The 15,208-nt window shown below is 39.1% G+C and overlaps 1 protein-coding gene across 1 annotated transcript in view; it reads right to left on the bottom strand.

Annotated features, from left to right (window-relative positions):
- The window catches only part of TBPL2 (TATA-box binding protein like 2), an 80,115-nt gene that overhangs the window by 27,826 nt on the left and 37,081 nt on the right, over window positions 1–15,208 (bottom strand). Inside the window, 2 exon segments of the mRNA XM_043989267.1 lie at window positions 14,218–14,255; window positions 14,257–14,310. Of these exon segments, the coding sequence (XP_043845202.1) occupies window positions 14,218–14,255; window positions 14,257–14,310 (92 nt within the window).

A 15,208-nucleotide genomic window follows, 5' to 3' on the forward strand; every position in this document is an offset into this window, starting at 1 on the left:
CAGGTCAGCAGTTTTTCCCAGAAGATATTTCACATTGCCCTCTTTTTTTATTCATTTGGATTTGCTTTATTGTGTCTTGGTTTCTCATAAAGTCACTGACTTAAAAAAAAAATAAAATAAAGTCACTGACTTCCATTTGTTCAATCCTAATTCTCAGGCAATTATTTTCATCAGAGAGCTTTGGTACCTCCTTTTCCATTTGGCCATTTTGACTTTTCAAGCTGTTGACTTTTTTCTCATGTCTTTCCTGCATCACTCTCCTTTCTCTTTCCATTTTTTCCTCTACCTCTCTAACTTTATCTTCAAAGTCCTTTTTAAGCACCTCTATGGCCTGAGACCAATTCATATTTTTCTTGGAAGCTTTAGATATAGGGGCCCTGATGTTGACATCTTCCTCTAAGGGTGCCCCTCGGTCTTCCTTGTTACTGAAGAAACTTTCTGTGGTCCTCACCTTTCTCTGTCAGCTCATCTTGCCTTTCTTTTACTTGACTTTTAGCTCCTTAAAGTGGGCCACTGTTTCCAGGCTGCAATATCCCAAGCTTAAGAAGTCCCAGGTGGTATGATTTAAGGAGGATCAGTTTCTTCACTTCTCTGGCCTGTTCCCTGGTCCTTAGATGACCCCAGACCAACTTGCTAATCAACCAGCTTTGTGTGTTGTACTTGTTAGCTCTGACGAGCCTGTGCCCCTCCCCCACCTGGGCCACTGCTACTCGAGCCTACCACCTGGTTCTCAGCAGGGGTGTAAAATCCAAGTTCTGCCTTAGCATCAGCATAGACCCCTGTAGTCTCCCCCTTGCTCAGGGCTCAGCCCACTCACCAGACTGAGCTTAGCTCCAGATAACACTGGCGCTTCAGCTGATTCAGAGGCTCTGGGGGTCTGCTTTTCTGGTGAGGCCTTCCTGAGACTCGATCTGTGTCAGGGTGACTGTGGGGTTGGGCTCAACTACTGTATTAGCACAGCGATTGTGTCATGAGGTCGGGAGCTCACTGCCTTTCCTCCACCATCTTGACTCTGCCCCGGAGGTCTTCAATTATTAATTAAAAACAAACCAACAACCCATAATTCTGAGAAGGATTCATAGGCTTTACCAGTCCATGATACAAAAGAGGTTAAGAACTCCTGCTCTAATTGTTAGAATGTATAGTATTATTTCATATGGTTGTTGGTAACAGATTTCTTCCCTTGAAAACTGCCTGTTCATGTCCATAGACTATTTATTAATTGGGTAATGGCTCTCATTCTTATACATTTGAATCATTTCCTTCTCAATCTTGGAAATGAAACCTTTATTAGAGAAATTTGCTCAAAGATTCCCTCTTCCCCCAATGAACTAATTCTCCTCTAATTTTAGCTTTATTGGTTTTGTTTGTATAAGAACTTTAAAAATTTTATGTAATGAAAATGTATGTTTTATCTTCTGCAGTTCTCTCTATTTCTTGTTTGGTCATAAATGCATTTTCTATATGTAACTCTACAGAGTAATTTCTTTTTTTTCCTTTCTCTAATTTGTTCATTACTGGAACTTTTAAATCTAGGTTATGTATCCATTTGGAGCTTATCTTTGTAGTCTATGTAAATTACTGGTCTGCACCTAATTTCTAACAGACTATTGGCCAGTTTTTCCCACAGTTTCTGTTGAATAATAAGTTCTTACCCCAGTAGTTAGGGTTTTTTGGTTTATCAAACATTAACCTACTAGGTTCATTTGCTTTTGTATGCTGTATACCTTATCTGTTTCACTGATTTATTTTTTAAACAGTATCAAATTATTTTGATGATTACTTCATTGGGATCTGTTACTTCTAGGCTCCATTTCTTTCCATTCTCCTGTTACAAGCTTCTTGAGGGCAAGTACTATATTTTGCCTCTTTTTTGTATCCCCAGTGCTCAGCACAGCACTTAGCACATAATAGAGACTTAATGAATGCTTATTATTTCCTTTGAAATTCTTGACCTTTAATTCCTCTCGATGAATTTTATTATTTTTTCTAATTCTATCAAGTAATTGTTATTTTGGCATGGTGATGAATAATTAAATTAACATAGGTAATATCATTTTATTGGCAAAGTCTAATCATAAGCAATTAATATTTTTCCATTCATTTGGGTTTGTCTTTATCTTCTTTTCTTTTTTTTAAGTGAGGCAATTGGGGTTAAGTGACTTGCGCAGGGTCACACAGCTAGTAAGTGTCAAGCGTCTGAGGCCAGATTTGAACTCAAGTGCTCCTAACTCCAGGGCTGGTGCTCTATCTACTGCACCACTTAGCTGCCCCCATGTCTTTATTTTCATAAAGAGTGCTTTGTTGCTGTATTCATATAATTCTTCTATATGCCTTGGTAGATATAGAATGTCACATATTTTCTACATTCTTGTTATTTTAAGTGGAATTTTTCTTTATATCTCATTCTGCTGAGTTTTGTTGGTAATATACAGAAATACAAATATTTGTGTGGATTTGCTTTGTATCTTGCAAGTTTGCTGAAGTCATTTAAATTAATTTATAATTGGCTCTCTAGGATTCTTCTCCAAGTAAGCCATCATGTCATCTGCAAAATGTGAACATTTTGATTGATTTTTACCTATGCTTATTCTCAATTTCTTTTTTCTTGTCTTATTGATATAGCTAACATTTTAAATACTTTATTACATAGCAATGGTGATAATGAACACTGTTGCTTTACTCCTGATCTTATTGTAAAGGCCCATAGTTTATTTGCTCTTTGGTTCTAATTAACGATAGTCAGTTTTCCTTTTTATTTTATTGAAATATAGAGCCTAGGCTTTAAAAAAAATAATGGTTTTCAGGGAGTAACAATTCTTAAATTATCTCTCAATCTATTTTCCATATAGTTGTTTTTATCTCAAATATCTTGTATTTTCTTCTATTTCTCTATCAATCTTTTAATTTTGTTCCAATATTTCTTTTTTTTTTGTTCCAATATTTCTTGCTGCCTTGTAGAATCAATGATTTCTGTTTAGTCTAAGTTTTCAGAAAGTTCCTTTAATAAGGTTTACCACTTTTTCTTCTAAGCTATTTGTCTTCTCAATTCTTTCCTATAGAGCTTTTATTTTATTTTTGTCTGTTTTTTTTAGATATTCATATAGTTCTTGGTGGAAAGGTCCATTTTTTTCTTTGAGTTTTTGTTTGTAGGTGTTACAGAGTTACTCAATCATTCTAGGCTGGATTTTTGGGCATCTATAGATATATTTATTGTTATTATTATTATTATATACCTGTATACTACCTGTCTTTTTTCCAAGGCCAGGTAGGTTACTTTTCTTCCCATAAGTTTCAAACCCTGGGGGGTGATGGTACCTCTGCTCTCAGCTTGAACCCCTATCAATGTTCCCCCTTATTGTTAGGGGCCTACAACTAGCACTCCAGCTCCAATGAGTTATTTTTCACCAGTTAGCTTCTACACAGGGATATTTACTTTGAAGATAATAAACCAAGAACAAAAATGTACATATTTCACCGAATACCTCCAGAGCATTTGCTCTATCATACCAACTTGGTTTCTGTGGCAGTAAACTAAAATGATAGCTCAGTTCCTACAAAGTATTGATCTCACCCAGTTAATATCCAAAGGTGGTGCTTCTGCCAGATGAGTTCTTGTCCCAGCTACCATTGGGTTTGGATGCCAAAAGTCAGTTATTCCCAAAGGTCATCCTTTGCTCCTTTGGGCATTGATGCTTGCTGCACAACCTATTCTGGGTTCCAACTCCTGGATTCTTGCAGCTTGGTCTTCTGACCTTTTGAAACTCTCAAGATCAGAGACTTCACTCTCTTTACCTAGAATGCAAAAGAACAAACAAAAAGTCCAAGGATCAAGGCTTCTTTCTCAGGGCCACATGACTTTTGAAGGGAGAAGGCTCTAAGGCTTCTCTACTTATATCATGTTTGCTCACAAGACAATGTGACAATAGTCACTAAGATCCACTGAAGTAAAAGGGGAGGTGATTGATGGTGACAGATCTTTCTAAATGCTTCCAAAACCAATCAAAGCATGTTCCCTTCACCAATGGGTTAGCTAACCAAAACCAGTTATGGAATGTCTATACATGCTCCACAGTTTCTCTGAGGCATTTCTTAGATGTTATCACACTTCTTTTGGAGGCAAGATGCCTATAGCATCCTCCACATGGAGAGGTTGCATCAGCTGAGCAAACTAATGGGGTTTGTACATGTAATGAGTCATTACAGTGATCAGTAACTTCTTTAGCTTACTAATCTCTAAAGAGATGGATATACTTTGGTTTAGTTCTAAAACTAGGGCTTTGGCCAGATCCAGGCTCTGCTCCACTTGGGCTTCTGAATGGGGTGTTCCACACTGCTTGATCTTGCCCTGGGCCCCCTGGGTTTGGTTCTTTCACTGATTTCTCACCCAGGGTTAGGCCTCCTTGGTTTTTTTCTTTGAGGTTGAGTGTGCTGGATCTTCAGGTCATTCTATAGCATTTTCAGAACAGAGTGTTAAGAACATCCTGGGCCTCTGGACACTGGGCAATTCCAGTCTGAGTGCTGCCATTCCATACTGGTTGCTGGCATTCCTGGTAGCTTCCAAGGTCCTCACTTTGGATCTCTAACCTCCTTAGGGCTTTCTGAGGAAAACCTACTACTCTTGGAGCCTCTGGATCCAGAGCCCTAAATGCTACAAGCCTCTGGTCACACTGGGAGGCTTTTGGCTTATTTGCCCATGTTGGCCCTTTCCTTGCCTAGCTCTCTTTCCTATTGCTTATGGGCATCTGGTTGATTTTTTGGGTGTAGTTCTGGAGTAGAAGTCATCACTTATAGTAGTTTCTCATTGGATTTCTTGATTATCTGTTCTGGTGCAAATTTAAGGAGTTTGCTGAAGTAGGTATGTAAAAGCTTGGTGTTCCACTTCCATTCATCAATCATCTTGGACAGCACTTTGAATGATACCAAATGACTCCCTGCCACAGAGATATTTTTATTTTTTCCTCATACCAGCTCTAGTTTTATTGTTGTTGCCATGTTAAAAAAATATTTTTAATTTATAGTTTTGGGTTCCAATTTTTATCCCTCCTTCCCTCCCTCCCCTCTCCCTGAGGTGGTAAGCAATCAGATATGGCTTATACATGTACGATTATGTATAACATTACTATTTTAGTCATATTGTACAAGAAAACTTGAAGAAAAAAATGAAAGTGAAAAATAGCATGCTTCAGTCTATGTTTCTTCAATATCAGTTCTTTCTTTGGAGGTGGATAGTATGTTTGGGATTGTCTTGGATCATTGCATTGTTTTTTTTGTTTGGTTGGTTTTTTTGGTGGGGCAATGAGGGTTAAGTGACTTGCCCAGGTTCACACACAGCTAGTAAATGTCAAGTGTCTGAGGTCAGATTTGAACTCAGGTCCTCCTGAATCCAGGGTTGGTGCTTTATCCACTGCACCACCTAGCTGTCCCAGGATCATTGTATTGTTGAGAATAGTTAAGTCTTTTACAGTTCTTCATCAAACAATATTACTGTCTCTGTGCACAATGTTCTCTTGGTTCTGTTCTCTTCACTATATATCAGTTCATACAAGTCTTTCCAGGCCTTTCTGAAATCATCCTGCTTGTCATTTCTTTTCTTTTTGCAGGGCAATGAGGGTTAAGTGACTTGCCCAGAGTCACACAGCTAGTAAGTGTCATGTGTCTGAGGTCGGATTTGAACTCAGGTCCTCCTGAATCCTGGACTGGTTCACTATCCACTGTGCCACTTAGCTGCATCCCTGTTTGTCATTTCTTATAACACAATAATATTTCATCACCATCATATGCCACAGCTTGTTTAGCTATTCTCCAATTGATGGGCATTCCTTTGATTTCCAATTCTTAGCCACCACAAAAAGAGATGCTATAAATATTTTTGTACAGATAGGTCTTTTTCTCTTTTGGGGATATCTTTGGGATATAAATCTAGCAGTGGTATTGCTGGACCAAAGGGTATGCACAGTTCGATCACAGCTATCTTTTTAACAACATTTTCTTGGTAATGGTATATGGCTATAGATCACACAACCTCATGGTCTTTGAAAAATGAAAAAATGTGGTGATCCAAAATACAATGTTAAGATGCCTATTGGGTGCGAGCAAACTGTATCACATTACCAACCATGACTTGTACATGAGAGGTGGCATAAAAGGCATCATCCAATCTATGTACAACAGGAAAAAGATGTAGAACTTGCAGGGAGAATTAGAAATACTAGATGAGGACAATCACCATTGCACTGATACTCACAAGACAATAAAAGAACCAGAGGAAGGCCTCTAAGTATGTTGGGTAGATCCTACATGGAGAATCCTTAGCCAGCCATCTCTGCTATACTCAGGGTAGGCAAGCCAGTCTAGCAGAAGCAGCACAACACTCTGAGGGTGAGATAGGAGGCAACATGTGCCACGCAAGTCAAACTACTAGCACCATTTCCCTTTGGACCCTGATAGGAACACCTCTGAACCCAAGAGCCTTCAGAAGGGAAGTAACCCCGCAGCCACCAGACCTACTTCCAGTCCATCCCCTACAGCTATCATTGGGGAGAAGGGGGAGCCATTTTAAAAAATCACCACTAACAACAGCTGCTAATTGCAACCAAGAGGATGATGGACATCCAGACTACCACCCCTGCTTCTAGCCCAGCCCTCACAGCATGGTCAAGTGGTTCAACATCAGAAGCCAATATGATTTCATCAGTGAAAATAACATCAAAGAAGAGCCATTACTATCTGCTTTGTTGCTGTACCGGAAGGATCAAAGAATTTTTCCATCTGACTTTTAGCTGAAACCTTTGCGTACTGTCTCCCTCATTAGAATATGACTCCTTGGGAGCAGGGACTTCTTGCCTTTGTATTTGTGTTTCCAGTATTTAGAACTGTGTTGTGCACATTGTAAGTACTTACTAAATGCTTTACTCATTCGTTTATCAACAGACTGACAATAGTTACATAGGATCACAGACTGTTAATGAACTTTGTTCTTCCTAGCTACGAACTTACAGGTCTACTGAAGTAGAGGGAAAAGGGATCTTGGTATATGTTTGGGGATGTAGCGTGTAGAGAAACCATTAGGTATGGAGGGCAGGGTTCCACTTACATCCCTAAGCACATTATAGCCTAAAAGTGGGATTCCAAGTTTGGTATTTCAGAGAATCATTTCTCTTATCATATTTATACTTTTCTTTTACCAGAGAAGTCAAAGAAAAACTTGACATAGATTTCTTCTGCCCTATCAGGCTTCCAGGCACATGGGCATGTATTATCTTTAGGAATAGTCCACACAAGATATACAGTAAATAACAAAAAAAGATTTTACACCTTTTTAATTTCTAAGTGCAGCTCTATTTTGGAACTTACTCCTGGAAATTTGGTTACACACTAGTTTGTATTAAAAGGTTTTGCCTCTCATTGGAAATATGAAACTCTCTTCCTCCCCACCCTCTATCTAAATATTTTTTTAGATATAAAAACCAAAGCTGATTTACACAAGTATTCACTTCAAGCTCATATCACACCATATAGTATTGTTTTGGCGCCCCCTGGAGGGACACAATCAGCATGCTTTCAAGGCCAAAGCTTATGGAGGTCGTCTAGCATATACACCCTTTGAGCACTTGCAAATTGACTATATTACAATGCCAAAAGCAGGAAATCATAAATTTTGCCTTGTTATAGTTGATCAACTCACTCGGTGGGTGGAGGCATTTCCCAGCCCCCTAGCCACAGCTGCCTTTGTTGCCAAAATTCTTCTTAAAGAGATAGTCCATTTTGGTCCACCAGCCCGAATTGATTCTGACAAAGGCACACATTTTACTGATTTGATTTTATCCCAAATCTACTCTTTCTTGGGAGTAACTCCAAAATTCCACATGCCCTACCACCCACAAAGTTCAGGCCAGGTTGAACGTATGAATAAAGAGTTTAAGAGTATGATTGGCAAATTATATACTGAAACCCATTTGAAATGGCCTGATATTCTACCATTGGCATTATTCTATCTACACAGTAGACCAAGAGGAGAACTTCATATATCTCCTTATGAAATGCTTTTTGGTCACCCTCCTATCCAAGCTAAAATTTTTTCCCCAGTTTATACATCACTGGTGGGAGGTGATACTTCTGTTGCCTCCTATATATAGGAATTACAGACTAGGCTATGTGAACTCCATGACCCTTAGACTTTTCATTGCATAACTTAAATCCAGGAGATAAAATATATGTAAAGAATTTTCAGAGAACCAGTGGAACCCAAGTAGAAGGAAGAAAGTTACAAGTTGATATCATAGTATAGAATTTTAGAACCAGAAAGGACCATTGATATTATCTAATTCAGCCTCCTATTTCACAGATGTCATGGAGAGGTTAGGTGTGGAAGAGCAGGGACTAGAGCAGGGACTGTGGTACAGTGGAAAGAGTACTGGATATAGTCATAGAACTTGAGTTCAAATCCTGACTCGGCTACCAGAGATATCTCAAATTTAATATGTCCAAAATCGAATTCATTATCATTACCTCAAATTACATACCTCTTCCAAACTTTTGTCAAATGCACCATCATTCTTCCAGTATACAAGTTCATACCCTTGGAGTCTTCCATCTCCATAGCTAGCCAGCAAGTTTTGTCAAATTTATCTCCATAAACTTTCTTGCCTCCATCTCCTGTCCACTCACATAGTCACTACCCTAGTTCAGTCCCTTATCATTGCTCCTACGCCTGATCTATTACAATAATCTCCTAATCATTTTCCCTGCCTCCAGTCTCTACCACTTCCAATTCATCCTGCACACAGTTGTCAAATTGATATTTCCCATCAGTCCCTTGCTCAAGAAACTCTTCAGTTAAGAATTAAAAACCCTTCAAAATCTGTCTCCAGCCTCTTTTCAGGATTATCCCATCATTACTTTCTGTCATAAACTCTATAGTAGGGGTATCAAATTAAAATAGAAACAGGCCACAAAACGGTACATAAGGATCCCTGCCGGTGGCACATTGACCTAGGAAACCCCATGTTAACCTTGCTCATATTTTATTGTATTTTTACATCTTGGCAAATATTTCCCAATTACATTTTTTTTTTTTTTGGCAAGGCAATAACTGACTTGCCCAAGGTCACACAGCTAGTAAGTGTCAAGTGTCTGAGACTGAATTTGAACTTAGGTCCTCCTGATTCCAGACCCAATTACATTTTAATCTGGTTTGGGCTGCACTCTGAAGTGCTGTGTGTCACATGTGGCAGCAGAAGACAAGATTGACACTTCTATGCTATCAGCCTGGCTTATGGGCTATTCTATTTCCTGCCTCCATGCCTTGCCAATCTGAGGTCTTCCTTCCTCGTTTCTGCCTCTCAGAATCCTAAGTTTCTTCAAAGCTCAGTTTTAATCATCATCTCCCCACAGTTCCTAGGGCCCTCTCCTCACCTCTGCACCCTACTTGTTTTTATTTAGAATTTACTTTATCTGGATTCATGCTATTTCTCTCCAGTAAAATGTAAACTCTTCAATGTCAGGGGCTCTTTTTGTTTGGCTCCATGCTGAGAGACAGAAGGATGACACAAAGAACTCTTATTTGGTCTCCATGCATCACAAAGATAATTAGACTCTTGTTTGAGAACTTTTTCCTGTGCACTATGAGAACTGTGGAAATCACTCCACTCCACTCCACTCCTATCTGTTGGACCTCTCATTTTTCATAGAACTGTACCTCCATTGTACTTCTAGAAAAGGGATCTTTCTTCTCCCTTCTCCCAGCAGCAATGGAAGCTTGTGGTACAATTACACGGCAGTGGGAACATGCATTGGCCTAGGCAAGCCCGAGACTGGATCTTGAGCCCTTGGCTACATCCTTCTGCTTTCTATTTCCTTTTAAGAGCCCAGGTTAGCAACAAGTGATTCTAAGAAATAGAAGCTTTCAGTCTTATTGTTTTAACCTCATGAGTTTAAGAGTTCCTTACTCAGGTGCAGACTACCCAGCAGGTTTATCATGGTTCTTAGAGATTATCAGTGTTAGGATTTACCTTTGGACCTTGTGACTTTTTTTTTTTTAAGTGAGGCAATTGGGGTTAAGTGACTTGCCCAGGGTCACACAGCTAGTAAGTGTTAAGTGTCTGAGGCCGGATTTGAACTCAGGTACTCCTGACTCCAGGGCTGGTGCTCTATCCACTGCTCCACTTAGCTGCCCCGTGACTTTTTTTTTTAAGAGAGAGTTTAGGTCCGAGGTGAATATGAAGTATTAATTCAGCAGTCCCACAAAGTTATCTTTATCTTCTAATGAGAGACTAACAACTATAACAGGGGTATTTGAAATGTTTTATACATTTGTTAATATATACCTATGATTCTCTTATACCTTATGGAGTTTCTGTATTAGAGAACATAGAAAGTTGTCCTAGATCTGATACCTACATTATTTAGTTCATTGAGTACCCTTTCTAGAAGGGATACTATTACCCATATTTGGGGAAGACTGTGGACAGGAGGCATACCTAAGTTTTTTTTTTCTTTTTTTTTTTTCCTTTTTTCTTTTTTTTTTTTTTGGTGGGGCAATGGGGGTTAAGTGACTTGCCCATGGTCACACAGCTAGTAATTGTTAAGTGTCTGAGGTCGGATTTGAACTCAGGTACTCCTGAATCCAGGGCCGGTGCTTTATCCACTGTGCCACCTAGCTGCCCCATACCCAAGTTTTATGTTTGGAAATTTTCTTGGACTTTTGTTTTTTTTTTTTGCGGGACAATGAGGGTTAAGTGACTTGCCCAGGGTCACACAGCTAGTAAGTGTAGTGTCTGAGGCTGGATCTGAACTCAGGTCCTCCTAAATCCAGGGCTGGTGCTTTATCTACTGCTCCACCTAGCTGTCCCACCCCATATGAAAGGAAATCTTAAAAAAGCTTTACACTTAACTCCAATTGCCTCACCAAAAAAAAAAAAAGTGAGTTAGAGGCTGAGGTTTACTTAATCCTACTGCCGAGCTAATGTCTATTACAGAACTCATTAATGGTTGAACAAAGTTTGTACTTTCAGTTTCTCTGTTGTTCTTCAGTCTGTGTCTGACTCTTTGTGTTTCCATTTGCGGTTTTCTTAGCAAAGAGACTGTAGTAATTTGCCATGTCCTTCTCCTGCTCATTTTATAGATGAGGAAACTGAGGCAAACTGGGTTAAGTGACTTGCCCAGGATCACACAAACTAGTGTCTGAGGCCGGATCTAAACTCAGGTCCTCCTGAATCCAGGGCCTGTGCTTTATCCACTGTGCCACCTAGCTGCCCCCTCAACTTAGCTTTTAAAAATAAATATACAGGGCAGCTAGGTGGCACAGTGGAGAGGTCAGCCCTATAGATATTGTATCAGGAATGTTAAAGCTCAGAATAAGCTGAGGCTAATGAGGGAAGAGAAATAAAAAGGAATTTTTAGAGCCACATTAGGAGGAAAAAAGGAGGCTTAACTTTGAGAGGACTTATACAGGGTGGGCCAAAAGTCACAAAGGGGTCTAATGATTTAATAACTTTTTTTGTTTTTTAGTGAGGCAATTGGGGTTAAGTGACTTGCTCAGGGTCACACAGCTAGTAAGTGTTAAGTGTCTGAGGCTGGATTTGAACTCAGGTACTCCTGACTCCAGGGCCGGTGCTCTATCCACTGCGCCACCTAGCTGCCCTGCTTTAATAACTTTTTGAAAATTATTTTTTCTTTATTTTTCACCTTTTATAAGATTTGATTTTTTGCATATAATGTAAATTTATTCCCTACCTATACTGTATATGATGCTATGGGATGATAAATTAAAAACAAAAAATAAAGGAGCTATTAAATACCCATGACTTTTGGCTCACCCTGTGCCAGAGACAGATGGAATGATAATAATCGACAACAAAAAAGGAGAGAGGCTAAATTCTTTTTTTTTTGCCCCTTTCTTTCTGCAAAGGAGAATGATCTTTATACTAGAAATAACTGAACAAAAGATTTAGGCTTAATGTTGGGGAAAACCTTGCTAATCATTAGAGTTGTCCAGAAGTGAAATAGGCTGCCTCAAGAGACAGCAGGTTCTACCTTCTTGGAGTTCTTCAAGATGAGGATGGACGACCATTTGTCAGGTATGGTATAGCGGGGATTCCTTTCATGTATATTTTGTACTAGATGGTCCCTTAGGTCCCTTTTTGCCCTATAATTCTGTGAGGGTCCTCTGAACTCATCTGGGCAAACCCTAAAGGGAGAGGATTTCAAATGGATTGGATGGTTAGATCTTTTGTAATTTTTTTGGGGGGGGGTGAGAGGCAATTGGGGTTAAGTGACTTGCCTAGTGTCACACAGCTAGTAAGTGTTAAGTGTCTGAGGCTGGATTTGAACTCAGGTCCTCCTGACTCCAGGGCTGGTGCCCTATCCACTGCGTCACCTAGTTGCCCCTTTTGTAATTTTAATGACTATCACTTAATACTCATTCATTAAGCACCTATTCTGCTACGACCTGGGTAAGATACAATAAAATAGTAATAGTAATAATAATTATAATAATATACAAGGTAGTTCCTGCCCTCTTTGGTGTTTTCCATGCTGAAGATCCCAAGCAACTCAGCGGAACACCTTTGCACAGACAATCCTCCAGGGGAACAATTGCAACATAAAGAGAAAGATACTTAGGAATCTACAAGATTCTCTGGGTGGTGTTGCAGGACGGGGGTGGGGTGGGGTGAGGACAAGAGGTCCTGTCTCCCCTCTACATTCTGTGAATGTAGCACTTGGAGGGCAAATTTCAAATGCTACCAGTAGAATCCCTGCTTCTTTATTCATATGTTCAGGCTGTGGGGACTTCCTGCATGGGTGAGAGTGCCTTCCTGCTAGTCTGTATTGCCTTGCTTTCTGTGCAGTGTTACTTGTTAGTAGTGATAGGTATACTTTATTTACTCACAATTTGAAGCATCATCAAAAGTCACAGTAATCTTTGGGGCAAATTAAAATCTCACGGAGAGTAAAACCTTAAGATTTTTCTCACTTTAAGGGTGGGTGGATAGGCTGATCAGACTTAGTAAAGCTTAAATCATAGAGTATTTGAAGAAATGGGTTTTTTTAAATTGACTTCAAGTATACATAGTAACACTAATTAGACTAATAATGTTATTAAGTAGAGGTTCTTTGGGACATGCTTTAATGAACGTATTCAAATTATTTATAACAATCCCTGTACTGAAAAGTATTTGAAAAGTTTATTCACTTGATTTTGCAGGTTTGAAAACTGCTTATACCAAAGCATCTCAAAGCCTACCTCTAAGTAAACCCATGTATCTTGGCGAGCTGCTAGAGGCTCAGAGGAACTAAGTGACTTAGCCATGATTGCAAAGCTAGTAAATGTCAGAGGCTGGGCCAGACCTCAAGTCTTAATGACTTCAAGTCCAACAGGCTGCCTTCTCTTGTTCACTTAAGTTAACTAAATATGTCTAGTGTGTTTATATTATTCATTTGATTTAAAGGTACCATGGAATAGTGGAAAGAATGTAAGACTTGCAGTCAAGAAATACCAAGGTTGCATATAATCTGCCTTTTGGGACTTACTAGCCAGATGTCCACCAGTAAGTCAGTTTTCTGAGCATCAGTTATTCATTTTTAAAATGGAGGACAACACCCACGGTACTTACCTCAATATAGGTGGAACACTTTGCCACCTTTAAAGTGATATCTCCCTCTCTCTTTCTCTCCCTGCACACACCCCCATAAACATACACATAAATTCAGCAATTACTATTAATATTAAAAGGCTGTCAAGACAAAAGTCAACTTCAGGTTATACCTATCTGATTCACAAATTCTGGACCAGTGGGGTTCATACAAAGTTGTTGGGTTTTTTGTTTTGTTGTTTTGTTTTGTTTTTGCTCAATTGTTTTCAGTCATGTCCAATTCTTTATGACTCTGTTTAGGGTTTTCTTGGCAAAGATACTGGAGTGGTTTGCCATTTCCTTCTCCACATCATTTTACAGATGAGGGACTGAAGCAAACAGGGTTAAGTGACTTGTCTAGGGTCACCCAGCTAATAAGTGTCAGAGGCCAGATTTGAACTCAGGAGGATGAATTTTCCTGATGTTAGGTCCAGCACTCTAACTTCTGTGCCACCTAGCTGTCCCAATACAAAGTTTCAATGTATTTCAAAAATACTGAAATCACCAAATACATATCTTTACAAATGGCTAAAAGGACATACTTGCCTTTGTGTAGAAGACAGCAGATATTTCCACAACTTACCTGTTAATACCACTTTTCCAGATACAAAGATAAGCAGACAACCTTGGCTTAACCATTCTATAAATAAGGCCAGGAAATAGTTCAGGTTCATAACTGTTACGATATCAGAGGAAGAGATCATAAGTCCTTGACAGCTATTTCATTTCATATTTAAAACTCAGTATGTAAAATTCCATATTAAAACATCTTTGAGAATATCATTTGCATAATATTATTACAGAAGATATAATACGCAAGCTATTATTCAGAAACACAAAATTTCAGGATTTGAAAGGATGTACCCAAACAAGAATTCTTTCCACAATATAAACAGCAAGTAGTCATCCAGCCTCTGTTGGAAGATGACCCAGGGAAGGGGAACCCACCATCCCATAACAGCATGTAATAGTAGAATGTCTCATTTAACAACATCCAAGACCTCAAAAATTAGTGATCGTTTTTAGGTTACTGATTTTTAACATGTTCCACCTTAAAATAATCTGAATACAAACTCATCAACTAACTTGGTTCAAGTAGAACACAATCTTAATATGAATTTAGATGTAATGGAGGCAAACCCATGAGTCCTCCTGATCTTTGAGGGTCTGGGTCATGTACATTCTAGCTTTGTACTGAGGGGGTAGGTGCTTTGGGATGACAATTGGGGATTTTTGGTGGTCCATGGGTCCTTTCACCTCCACAATATGAAGACTTGAAAAAGATTCTGTTTTAATTGATTTAATCAGCATAAGTCAGCATGACCTTGGCTACTCAATCTCAGGGTGTGTCAGCACAAGTATAATCTATTTAAGCATAGAAGTCATAGTCCCATGTTTCTATATACTGGGCATGCCACATATCCAATATTGTATTCAGTTTTGGGCACTACAATTTAAGAGACACTGAGAAACCGAAATATGTTCAGAGGATGGTAAAGGGCATTCTAAGCCATATCATATGAGGAATGGGGATATTTGGCCTAGAAAAGAAAAGCCTTGCTGCATATATTTGA

This window comes from Dromiciops gliroides, chromosome 2 (genome assembly GCF_019393635.1).
Source record: "Dromiciops gliroides isolate mDroGli1 chromosome 2, mDroGli1.pri, whole genome shotgun sequence".
Taxonomy (NCBI): Eukaryota; Metazoa; Chordata; class Mammalia; order Microbiotheria; family Microbiotheriidae; genus Dromiciops; species Dromiciops gliroides.